The sequence below is a fragment of the Prionailurus bengalensis genome, chromosome C2 (assembly GCF_016509475.1).
Source record: "Prionailurus bengalensis isolate Pbe53 chromosome C2, Fcat_Pben_1.1_paternal_pri, whole genome shotgun sequence".
NCBI classification, from domain to species: Eukaryota; Metazoa; Chordata; class Mammalia; order Carnivora; family Felidae; genus Prionailurus; species Prionailurus bengalensis.
Window position 1 is genome coordinate 147,667,008 of NC_057350.1, and position 13,226 is coordinate 147,680,233.

A 13,226-nucleotide genomic window follows, 5' to 3' on the forward strand; every position below is an offset into this window, starting at 1 on the left:
AAAAAAAAAAAAAAGTTACTTAACATACAGCATAGTCTTGGCTTCAGGAGTAGGACCCAGTGATTCATCTCTTACATATGACACCCAGTGCTCATCCCAGCAAGTGCCCTCCTTAATGCCCATCATCCACTTAACCCATCCTTCCACCCACCTCCCCTCCAGCAGCCCTCAGTTTGTTCTCTGTAGTTACGAGTCTCTTATGGTTTGCCTCCCTCTCTTTCTCTTTTTTTCCTTCCCTTCCCGTGTTCATCTGTTGAGTTTCTCAAATTCCACGCATGAGTGAAATCATGCGATATCTATCTTTCTCTGACTTATTTTCCTTAACATAATACCCTCTGTACATTGTTGCAAATGGCAAGATTTCATTCTTTTTCATTACTGGGTAGTATTCCATTATACAAACACACACACACGTGCACGTGTGTGTGTGTGTGTGTGTGTGTGTGTGTGTGTATACATATATACCAAATCTTCTTTATCCATTCATCAGTCAATGAACACTTGGGCTTCTTCCATAATTTGGCTATTGTTGGTAACACTGCTATAAACACTGGGGAGCATGTGCCCCTTTGAATCAGTATTTTTGTATCCTTTGGATAAATTCCTAGTAGTGCAATTGCTGGGTCATAGATAGTTCTATTTTTAATGTTTTGAGGAACCTCCATACTGTTTTTCAGAGTGGCTGAACCAGTTTGCATTCCCACCAACAGTGTAAAAGGGTTTCCCTTTCTCAGCAATCCTCACCAACATCTGTTTCTATTACAGAACTTGCTACGTCTGTAACTATTTATTTGTATACTGGATTATCTTTCATGAACCTGCTTTATTGTTTTCTTAAGAGGTCTCACTACCTGATGCTTGTTAGGTATTAATTTGCTTGTTTATCGCCTGTCATTTACCATTTTGGGTATAAATACTCTCAGAGAGAGGGATTTCCCTGTTTTATCCTCCCATGCCTAGAACTATGCCTAGCACATAGTAATTGCTCAAGAAATCTTGCTGAATAAATGAATACCAATGGCAGTCAGATTGCTTACATATAATATAGGTTCCTAGGCTGTAATCCCTAGGGGATTTTTACATTAGGTTAAAATTGCTATATAATACGTGCTATTAGAAGATCTGAGAGAACTTTATACTTCCTATTTCTTAAAAATCAGAATTAAATAACACTCTTCATATTTTCTAACCATATGTTTTAGGCAAAAAACAAAATTCTCTACTTTTGCAACCACTTTACTTCTTATATATAGCAAGCAGTCCAACACAAAATGACTTATTTTCCCATTGCTCCAAAGCTAATATGCTTTCCTTTTTTTATAAAAAGACAAAACTAAATGCATTATTGTACATTCACTTAATTGATTTTTCACATGCAGGCACCACTATAGCACAGTTGAATATTCACAGTACAATCATCATGCAATTTATATATTTATTCAGTATTATCCTTGGTAATTATTATTGAGCACTTTAATTTTCAATACTTAAAGGCAAGTGTGCTCTTTGTGAATCTAACAAAGGAAAAATACTCACTAATAGAGTAAATTAACATAATGGACTCCATGAATTAAGCTAATGACTTGTTTCTAAGTCTGCAACACAAAAACCAGTGAAATATAACAGATTAGAAAATTACCACCTTCATCACTGTTGACTGACAAAATCACGAGCACAATTCCCTAATCACTTACTTCCAGCAGTAGCTTGAATCCTTCTCTTTTCTTGATTTCTTCTACAAGGTATCTAAAAATGAAAGTCACAATAATATTTATAATTTGGAATCCAAAAACTCCATGAACACAACTGACACACACGCACAAACTGCTATTTCTGATGCAGAGACAAGGCTTAGAAATAAGGAAAGGCATAGGGATAGGAATAGACACGGATTTAAACACATATTCCTGAACCTACTGCAGGCCTCTGGGGCCCGAGCAAAAAAATACATCTTTTCAATAAGGGGATGTCTATCTCACATGTCAGCATCAGACTTTTACCCCACTATGAAAACCACCTACAGTATATAGGAGATACATCTCTGACCACGTGAGTTACACATTTATATTCTAGATGGGGATTTAGTATAGGTACTTAAATTACCCAGCTGGCTTTTGGTGCGTAATCCCACCTATAAGCTCATTTAAACTTAAGGAAGCTCAACATTACCTTTTCCAAGGGCAGAACCGAGGAAAGGAGAAGTGATCATTAGTATCATGTTAAAAGTTAGTGGGCTGCAGCCACTGATAGAATGTCCATGAAGTCACCTCAAATGTCAGGGAAAAGAGAACTATCAGACCATAAGCAAAGGGCACAGATACATGAGATATGGAGTATGACCGAGAAAAGACAAAAACGACTTTGAGTAAGTCCACACAGACACCTCTCCCCCTGGGCTTGGCTACTGTCAATAAAAAGGGGAACATTTTGAAATCACTGGCCTTAAAAATTAGTGATTTGGTTATAAGTCTGGAAAAGTTTGTAACCCTTGTCCCAGTATTTCAAATTTGGGGGTAAAGTGTAAGGAATGACAAAAATGTACTTGCCAGAATATTTATTGTGATTTTATATGTAATAGCGGAAGAAAGGAGGAAAGAAAGAAGCAAACAAACGAACAAGAACACGACACCCAGCAATGAGGACTGGCTTTGAAACTTACGGTCCACACATCATAGGGAATTATACGGTACAATTGTATGGAATATGAGCATGTCGCTAAACTAAACTACGCATATTCAACTAATACTTGAGGACAACAAAAATGTTTTTCTTGGGCCTAAATCTCAAAAAAACTGAAATAACACAATTTACTTTTCGAATCTCAAAGGCTGTTGTAAAAAAGTTAAAATCATACACGTAATTTTGTCTAAATCTACATGTACGTGTATATGTGTATTTAATACAAAATAACCAGAAACAAGAGTAATATCCAGAAATTGGGAAACGGTCAAATAAAATGTATTATAGCAATGCAATAGAACATGATGCAGCCATTAAAAAGAATAGATTATATCTACTTTAATTAAACCACAGGGATGTTTATGATGTATTAGCAAGAGATAAAAGTAAGGTACTGAGAAATACGGATAACACAATTTTGCTTTTTAAGATATTATAAAAAGAACGCAAAAGTAATTCCTATCCACATGCATGCATGCATGCGCACGCACACACACACACACACACACACACACACACGTTTTTAACAGAGTAAAGAAAGAAAGGGTACACCATATATTGTTAGTATTTACTCGAGGAAGGAACAAACAGGACGCAATGGGGAAGAGAGAGATTAGTAGCTCTCTTTTTATATTTCTTTGCAAAGTTTCTTGGATGTGGTTACTTGTAAAATTCTTAAAAGGGAACTTAATAAACAAAAATGTAAAGTACAAAACGTATAGACAGACACATGCAATCTCTATCTACATAAGGAAAGCTTCTGAACCATACTTTTTGCAGCTCCTCAGACACAAATGTTCGTAAGCAATATGGGAACTCTGAAGCAATGCCACACTTCACCCTGAGGAAGCCCCCACTAATTCTGGACACCTCAAAGCTAGGGAAAAACTTTGCATCTCTAGAAATCCCGGGACAGACTCTACAAGATTCTAGTTGTGCAGATCATCAATTTTGTGACTTTTGGCAAATCCCTTAGCCTCCCCAAGCCCTGCCTCAGTGTCCTCCTGTATATAATGGAGGTGTGGGACTAGGGGGACAAAATCCTTCCCTAACACATGATGACTATAAGAAACTTACACAAAAGTCTCCATTTAAGCTATGTCTGTCAAACAGGCTACAGCGGCTCTCAAGAGAAAGGCATCCTAAAACAGACCGGGATCATGTCAGTTACAACTCTGCTTTTTGCTAACCGTGGGGACCCAGACTTTGTGTCAGGGTTAGCGTCCCCACTGCAGCTGCTCTCAGAGCCCGGAAAGCCCAGGGTAACAGTCTGAGTTGAGAGTGCAGGTGATTCGGGTGAAGAGTTGCTATTATAAACATCAACAAAGGCTCACGCTGGAGTCCCCCAACTATGCTCCATGCCAAACCGTGTAAATACGTCTCCCACATAAAAGAGTTCAATTGCCAAATAAACGTGAGCAATGCTGGGCATGCCAGTTAGATTACTTTTGTCTACAATTAGAAGGGGACTTGGCTTAATTCATAAAGACATTTATTGGGCTGGTTGGATGGTTCAATACTGGCATCAAAAACCAGGCGTTTTGTATTGTTTCTATCATTCCAGCCCGCCACGCTCAGAGTGCTGATTGTCTCGTGTCCACAAGATGTGTGCCACACTCCACACGTCACATGCTTGTACAACGGTGTCCAAGAGGGAAGAGAGGGGGCTGGAGCAAAAGCATTTTCTCTTCATTTCTCTCTATTTAGCTAACACTATTTCCCCCAGGAGCCTTCAAAGAATTCTTCCTGTATCTTCTTGACTGAGAAGATACCCCGAAACTAACTACAGGAAGTGGAGATTGGGTTAGACCGATGTTCCCAGCAAGACTATTGCTACCTAAATAAAATCAAGGTTCTGTTAGCAAGAAAGAAAAAGGGAGACTGGCTGTTGGGTGAACAATAAACAGTGTCTGCATGTTAAAAATGTTAAAAGTCAAGCTAAAAAATGTTTCTATATTACAGGTCCCCTCAGAGTCTTTAATGCACTAATGAACACTGAATCTCCAAGAGAGGAGTTAGCATTTCCCAAACATATTTGACCATGAAAACGTTTTTTGGAAGAACATTTATTAAAATCTTCTGGAAGTCTATTATTCCACCGAGTACAGTTTCAGAAATGCTAGTTTAGAAGTGCCTCATCTATAGGGTACTCTATCCTCTTCTTAAATAAATACTTAAATTAAATGGGTTTTTGGGAGGGAATCCAAATAAGGTTTGAGTCACTTCTGCCTACATTCATAGGGATGATTTGTTCCTCACAATTTCTCTTTTCAATACATGGAAACAGACTAAAGATAAAATACATTTCAAAAAAAAAAAAACCTAGTCTTATCTGATGCAAACCAGAAAAAAGCTGTACATTGAGTTTGGGGACATAATGCAGGAACCATAAACCCCTTCCACCAAAAGGAATCCGGGTAAATGGATTCAAAAAACAACAATAGCTTATAAAAACTCATCACTGTGCTTCCTACTAATCTTAACAAAAAAAAAAAAAAAAAGAGAGAGAAGGGAGGGGAAACACACACACACACACACCAGCAAGAATTTTCACCAATCCTACTGGGTAAAAAAAAACTCATTGTATTAATATTCTGGCTTGATTTTGAAGCATCCATTAATGATGTTCTTGTTCCCAAACACTTCCCTTACAAATATGCTTACAAACATGCTTCCGACATTTGAAGGCCCTCAATTCTCTGATTTGTTCAATAAGTCTGTCTGATATTTTTGCATTGAACTTGTCCTTTCTCAGGACATTCTTTCCAGAAACAGCCTTTCCAGTCTCTTTCTCAGCTACTCAGTCTCCCTGGAACACTCTGGACCAACTTTCTCTCCCAGTCTCACCTCCTCATTTGAAATTTTTTTTTTCCGATGCACCGAGTCTCCCAGAACTCCCGAGAGGTTCCCCATCTGCTCTCTATATGCTCTGCATATATTAGAACATATTGCATGGCTTGTGTGATTCATCACAGACACCTACATACATGCTACGTTCTACTGCAATTGTGATTTTTTAAAAAATTACCAATATAAAGAAAAAGATGAAAACGCTGGCCCTTCTATAGCCTTGTAGACTGTCACCCTCTCATCACCTAGAGAAATACACCAGCACAGAGGTGCCATTGTGTAACTGCTCACCTTTTCCATACTGAAAACAATAAATCCCTCAGTATTCATGCAAGTCAGTGAAACGAATGCCATCTGAGAGATTACAGAGATTGTGTGTCAAGGGAATAGATAAATGATACACTGGAGATCTAACAAAGGAGCCGAATGGGAATTCTTGGGCTGTTTGTTGTTGTTGAAAAGATTTACGCACATGACTTTTCTAGACTCGCTTTAAAAATTACCTCTTACTGAATATCCATTTAAACTGAGGGCCTTAACAAAGGCCTGGAAGGTGCCCTCAGCAACGGGTAGCCCTGGGTATTGTGAAACATTTTCAGCTCTTCTAGGCAAATATCAGGGATGCACAGTCACCTGCCTTGTGCCTGAGGTGGTGATTTTAAAACTCAGCCCTCTGGGTCTCAGTGAGGCCTAATAATCGCACATTACTGTAGGTTCCCAATGTCACTGCTTTTCAAACAATCCAAGGAGAAAGCAGGTTTTTAGTCATTAATATTTCTTGAGATAAGAGTTCTCTTGTCAACTGGAATGACAAGGGTCAAATGGAAATTAGGAAAGGCCTTAGAAATCTTCCAGGCGCTAATTTTTCCCTTTTTCCCACCTTCTGACAACTCATTAAGTAAGAATCATCGTCCTCTGGAAAATGTTTGCTCTTGCTTTCCCAAGGGAAGCGAAAGCAAGCTATCTCATCAGGGTAATGGCAATCCATTGTTCCATCAAACTCCGGTCCTTAAATCTTGAGGTCAATATACAAATTTCAAAACTAAGCTCCATTTAGATTCAGGAACGTGGAAATATTGCTTCTATGGAGTTGAAGTAGCCTTTCCTGCAACATGTCAGGGGGAAAGAGTTGCCTAGCCTTGCCAGTATGTGAGAGACCTGACCAAGGATCTAGGGAAACGGGTATCTTGGCTACAACGGGCTACTGATAATAGGTATGCACACCAAATAGTAACACAATCCTCATCTGCAGCTTTACTTTGCTAATTCTTATCTGCTGAAGGAAATTGTACTTCTTGAAAACAAAACAATGTTGTTCTGAAATTATAGAAATTATGCCAGGCTATGGCCTTCTGGACACGGGTAAGAATGGTTTTTATTAGATAAACTCTAAAGCAAGTGGCCTAGGGTCAGTGAGCTTGACCATAAATGATGTTTTAACTCTCAAGAGTTGGTGCTTTGAACTGATTATACTGGCTTACTTAATCGATGGTGTTCTAGGGCTAGGATGGACTGGCTGTTAAGAGCCAATTGTTAAATATTCACGAATTGTTGACAGCTCGCAATTTGACACCATGGGAACATTTACACCACGGGAACTGCCGGCATTTTAGACTTGGGCTTGTGTTTGCTCCTGCTGAGAGCCGGGTTCCCGGTATACCGCTGTATGTGGGCTCAAACAGAACGGACCCCAGAACGGAGATAAAGTCCCTTCTTTCCTCAGGAGCAGAACCACAAACCAATTAGCCAATCTGAAAACAAATAAAATCATAGAAATAAAGACTTACATTGCCAACTTAATATAATTCTTCATCCTAAAGAAACTCTCCATAATTTCCTATTCACTACAAGTGACACGTCTAAAAGAACTCAGTGAAAAATTCATTAAAAATAGAAGGACTCAGTGTTTGCTCAGCATTGGGGGTAGAACAGGATGACTTCTGCCCACCCCGGGAATAGAGGGTTGGATTTATGAAGAATGTGGAATGTTAAGGCAAAAAAGAAAAAAAAAACTATGATGAATAGCAGCATGATAGAGGAGGGATTATTTCTCAAATATTTAGATACAGGTCACAGCGTCTGCAGTGATGCTCACTGAAATGTTAATTCAATTCAATTCAACTTGACAAACATTTACAAACAATAAGTGTTTGTTGAATTGAATTGAAGTGTTAACATTTATCCTCCTGTGATATTTCTCTGCAAAAATTAGAAAGTATCCTTAGACTATAAATTAAATTCCACCCTGAGCTGAATGTTAACTTTATAACAAATATGATCATCAAATATTTATATCTAGCCTTCTTTCAAGACACCTGTCAATGAATTCCTTAGCAGCTCAGATGGAATAATGCAGAGATTCTACCACAATTTAGTTGAGAAAATACAAAAACAAAAAAGGAAATAGAGCTTTCTGAACTTTTAAGTGAACAGAAACTATGAATATTTATGGTAGACGTTTTCATTTTTTTTTTCCACCATTGGGTAGTTATCTCACTAACTCTGATAGAGGTACATTAACCCTACTTTTTTTTAATGTTTATTTATTTTGAGAGAGAGAGAGCATGAGCAGAGGAGGGCACAGAGAGAGGGAAAGAGAGAATCCCAAGCAGGCTCCACACTGCCGGTGCAGAGCCTGATGTAGGGCTCAAACGCATGGCCATGAGATCATGACCTGAGCTGAAATCAAGAGTCAGACACTTAATCGACTGAGCCACCCAGGTGCCCCTAACCCTACTTCTAATAAAGGCATATTCTTCACCTAGTTTCAGCACATATTTTATAGAAGGAAATGATGTCTCTCCAGTGCCAAGGGAGGGCATGACCAGTGAGAGTATCACATTTCCCTGGCGACAGCAACGGATTAGGGATGGACGTTTGCCTCATTCAGATATAGAGAAAACTTCCTTTGGGATTGTTAAGAGAGGAGCACACTCTCCTTTTGACCTTGAACTTGAACCAGGGAGGACACAGATCTTACACTCCTGGCAGCCACCTTCCAACATAGGAATAAACCAACATAAAAGAGAGCAAATCTGGAAGATGGAGAATGATTAAGGTGATATTGTTTAAGCTCCTAGATAAAGTCATTCCAGAAGTCATCATTACACTACCTCATAAGGTACATGAGATAATAAATGACCTTTCTTTGTTTATAATATCTTGAATTATGGTTTCTGTTGCTTACCACCACCAGAGTCCTAAATGATACAATATTTATAGATTTTCAAACTACTTCTTAAACCATAATCACTAGATTTGCTGACTTCTAACAGTCTTCTGAAAGTGCCAAAGCCATCACTTTATCTGTCCTTATAACCAAGCCATTATGAAAGAGTATAAAGGAAATCTCATTTGAAATGGAGTCAGGAAGCCCTGCAGATGGGGCTCTCATGCCCTACAAACTAGACATCAATTGAAGACTTCAACAGGAAAAGGCTACCTTGCGTTTTCCAACAGGAAGAAGCCTATTTTACTACCACGGCAAGTAGGAGGAAGATTTTCTCCTTGTCTAGCAACAGCCCCAGCCAGTGAGAAGCCATACTACTCAGCCAATGAGAAACCATCACTTCCTGTCTCCTCCAATGGACCCATGTCCAAAGCAACCCCTCTCAACTTCCCCCTTTCCTCTATATATGCAAACTTCTCCCCTTTGTTCTCCAAACTTGCCTATGTTTTGCCATGGTTTGCATGGCCTGAATTGCAATTCCTCTGTCATTCCCAAATAGACTATTTTTCTGGTAAAAAACTGGCTATTTTCGAGGTCAACACCATGTAACTTTGCAGTTCTTCCTGCTAAAAGGCAGATTGTATTCCCTGACTCTCAACATCGAGTTTGGCCATGTGATTTACTTTGGCCATTGGAATGCCAGTAGAGAGGATATAAATGGAACTTTGAAGTCAGCTTGCATAATGGGGCCTTCTTGGCCTTCGGTCATCTCCATCAGATGACACTCTGAACACACTCTGGCTCACCTGTTAATCCAAGGAGGCTGCAAAGCATGTAGGGAGTAGACTGAGACCCTCCACCAACCCCCACAGCCACCATAGTATGAGATAAAGCCACTCCAGCCAACTGCAGATGTATGAGAATAAATAACTGCTGTTTGGGGGCATCTGGATCAGTCGGTTAAGCCTCCGAGTCTTGATTTTGGCTCAGGCCATGATTTCATGGTTTGTGTTCAAGCCCCACATGGGGATCTGTGCTGATAGGGTGGAGCCTGCATGGGATTCTGTCTCCTTCTCTCTGTCTCTCCCCCTGTTGTTCTTTATCTCTCTCTCAAAATAAATAAAAATAAACTTGACAAAATAATGGCTGTTTTAAGACACTGATTTTTCAGACAGTTATTGCACAGAGCACCCATACAATCCCAGTATAGAAAGAGGAAACTGTTTGATGCCTGGGGGCCTCAGTCAATTAAGCATCCGACTTTGGCTCAGGTCATGATCTCACCCTTCAGGGGTTCAAGCCTCGCATAGGGGTCTGTGCTGACAGCTCGGAGCATGGAGCCTGTTTCGGATTCTGTGTCTCCCTCTCTTTCTGCCCCTCCCTGTCTCATGCTCTGTCTCTGTGTTTCTCAAAAATAAATAAATGCTAAAAATTAAAAAAAAAAAAAAGAAAGAAGAAACTGTTTTATATCTCTAAGTGAGACTTCTGGATTTTGCATGTGAAATGTGAGCAAGAAATATGAAGGAGAGATCATCCAAACCAGAGATCACAAACTCCAGTGCCTGTAGTGGTCAAGCAGGTATAAATAACCAAAACTCATACAGCCTGTAGCTTATGCCAGGCACATTCTAAGGGTTTAATATATGTCAATTCATTTAATCATCACAACAACTATTTGAACTACATACGACTGTTATCTCCATTTTAGTGGGGTGAACCGAGGCACAGAGAGGTTAAGAAACCTGCCCAGGTCACCTAGCTTGTAAATGGTAGACCTAGGTTTTGAGTCCAGGTTGTCTGCAAAAACACAGAAGGAAGTAGGGGGAATGTGGGTCTCTAGACAGGCATCAACATGTTCAGTGGTTTGTCACCATGTGGGACTGAGAGCATTCAGATCTTTCGAGAGAAGCCAAAAATCCAGATTTTTGACAAATCTCCCTATTTTTAAATATTTTAAGTCTTTAAATGTTTGAATTTTTTTTTTAACACCAAGAAGATTAAGTCTATGCAGTTGGGGCTCAACCAATCACATTTAAAACTAAATTTGGCTGTGGCCTGCCCATTTGCACCCACTGATCCAAGCTTAGCAGAAGAGTCTTGAGTGGCAAATGTCCGCCACCTGTCTCTCGAGAGCTTGTCTAATGCCTTTGGAAGTGTCTTCAAAAGCTTTGTCTCTGACGTTACGACGAGACAGGTGACCACAGCACTTCCAGATTACCTTTACCTTCTTGCCTCTACTCCAGCCCCACGTTCTCACAGACCTGCTGTTCAGGTCTTTCAAGTCACCATGATTTGGGCTTGATCCTCCCTCTGCCCGAACCATTCTCCTTCCCTTTCTTCACCGGGTCTTAGTTAAATGTCACTTCCTCCAGGAAGCCTCTGCCAAAGCCCCTCAAGAACACTAGGGAAGCCACCTGAAGGCTCTTGGAGCACCACATACCTCTCCTTACCGAAAAGTAGGTTCACCTTTATTTGGTCAGGTTTGTCACTTAAAGGTATCTGTTACTAGGCTGGGACCCCAGAGGGCAGGGGTAGGACGGTTTTGTTCACAATTCCTAACACACAGTAGGTACTGAAAAAATGGCCATTATATGAAAGAAGAAATGCACAGAAGAAAGACCATGTGTAAATCTCACAAATGTCATTTCCATAGAGTCTTTTTTACAGACATGCGTGGGCGCGCGCGCGCGCGCGCGCACACACACACACACACACACACACACACACACACACGGGCAAGTACCTAGATAAAGCAAGTGCACGATTAACTCTTTCCTCAAGGCCTAATGTTCCCAGGGCCTTCCAAGTCATCCAGAACTTGAATGCATCTGGTCTCCTGCTGCATTGGATAGACTTGTCTCCTGTGTCATAGCTGACATCATAGAATTTATCCTGCTGGAAGAGGTAAGATGCCTTGGCAGAGTAGCATTTCTTGAGAAGGTCCTTTTAACAAAAAAAAGGAAGAAAGAAAAAGAAAGAAAGAAAGAAAGAAAGAAGAAAAGACTGTAAGACTGTCAATTTTTAGAATACACTTTATTTCAAAAACACACACCCACAAACAAAACCTGTGTGATATTCTACTACCTTGTGCCAAAGGCATTTGTTCTTGCTCTGTGACCGCCCTGCGTGGGAAGCAGTCTATGTGTGTATTAACTTTGAGACACAGGTTACCTATTTTGTTTGGGAAAAAAAAAACCCTCAGAGTTGAGAATTGCTCAGTCCATCTTCACAATCTCACTGATGATTACGGGAAAGCTTGGCAATGACCAAGTAATCATCGTACAATATCAAAGTGGGTCAAGTTCTCAAGATGAAAAATATCAGTTGGTAACTCACTCAAAGCTCCATACTGGGAAAAAATACCTAACATATTGTGTATACTTTGTATAATATCATAGGCAAAACAAACAAGCATTTATAGCCTCTTCCTTTAAAGTCATATTCATATTGACAAGGCCAAAATTGACAACAACCCAGGGATAAAAAACCTGATGAAGGAGCTATGGGAGAGTTCAACGGCAGCCAGCAAGTTATAACTATCACCAATATCAGCTGCAATTGCAAAGGGTTTTGGGGGGTTGGTCCTGCATGGGTTTTATTTTGCAACCAAATTCGATCTGCATTTACTGACTGGTTACTTCTCTTTAAGCAGTGGGTAACAATTTACCCTATTTACTACCATTCTAAATTCTTCGCCCTGACCTCAAATTTTTAGAGTTTAATCCTGGTTACCCTCCAAGTCATCTGGTGTCCACAGAATCCCAGATTTCCTAACCCATCCCTTCACCATGCCCTATGCATCTCTGAGCATCTTCATTCTTACAGAATACTTAGTAAAACCCTCTGCTTCCCCAACATAGCCAAACTACTCAATGTCCTTTGACCATTAGATCATGCCTCATCTGTGTCTTTGCTCCCATCGCTTGCTTGACCCTATCTCTATTTTAACATAGTATTTGACACATTCAAAAATACATTCAGCGTATTTACAAGTTCTGAAGTTTACTAACACCGAACATAGTCTTTCCTCTTTATCTAGGTCTGCCCTTCCTTTGGGTCCCATCTCAAGTTATGCTTTCCCTTCAGCTTCTTTTCTGCCCATCCCATTGGACTCACTTCTTGCTTTTATGTTTAGCTCTGGTTGCTGGCTTTGCTCCTACGGTGCCCCTACTCAATATGCAGTCTGCATGTATTCTCTCCTTGTGTGGCCAAGCACGTTCTAGAGGGAAGGAATCATTTCCTATTCATGCCCACATCCACAGAGTTTAACACTGTATTGGGCATAGAAGACCCTCCCTAAGCAATTAGGGTGATGATGCCCCTCCCCATATTCCATATTTCCCTCACATTCCCCTGACAGGTAGTATAAACAGAATAAACCCAGATACATGAGCTTCTCATTTGGCAGGCACATCTTCTAAATCTTAATAATACAAAAGGATCAATGCTGTACAGGAAGCTACAGAGAAACACCCCACTGGTCCTAGAAATGATCTCTTCTGAACAGAGAGTATATTCGTTTGACTAA

The 13,226-nt window shown here is 40.1% G+C and overlaps 1 protein-coding gene across 1 annotated transcript in view; it reads right to left on the minus strand.

The window, feature by feature from the left end:
- Positions 1–13,226, minus strand: part of GADL1 (glutamate decarboxylase like 1) — a 169,837-nt gene that overhangs the window by 64,572 nt on the left and 92,039 nt on the right. Inside the window, exons 12-13 of the mRNA XM_043595602.1 lie at positions 11,442–11,641; positions 1,695–1,746 (exon numbers count right to left, since the gene is read on the minus strand). Coding sequence (XP_043451537.1) covers positions 1,695–1,746; positions 11,442–11,641 — 252 coding nt within the window. The remainder of the gene's footprint in view (positions 1–1,694; positions 1,747–11,441; positions 11,642–13,226) is intronic.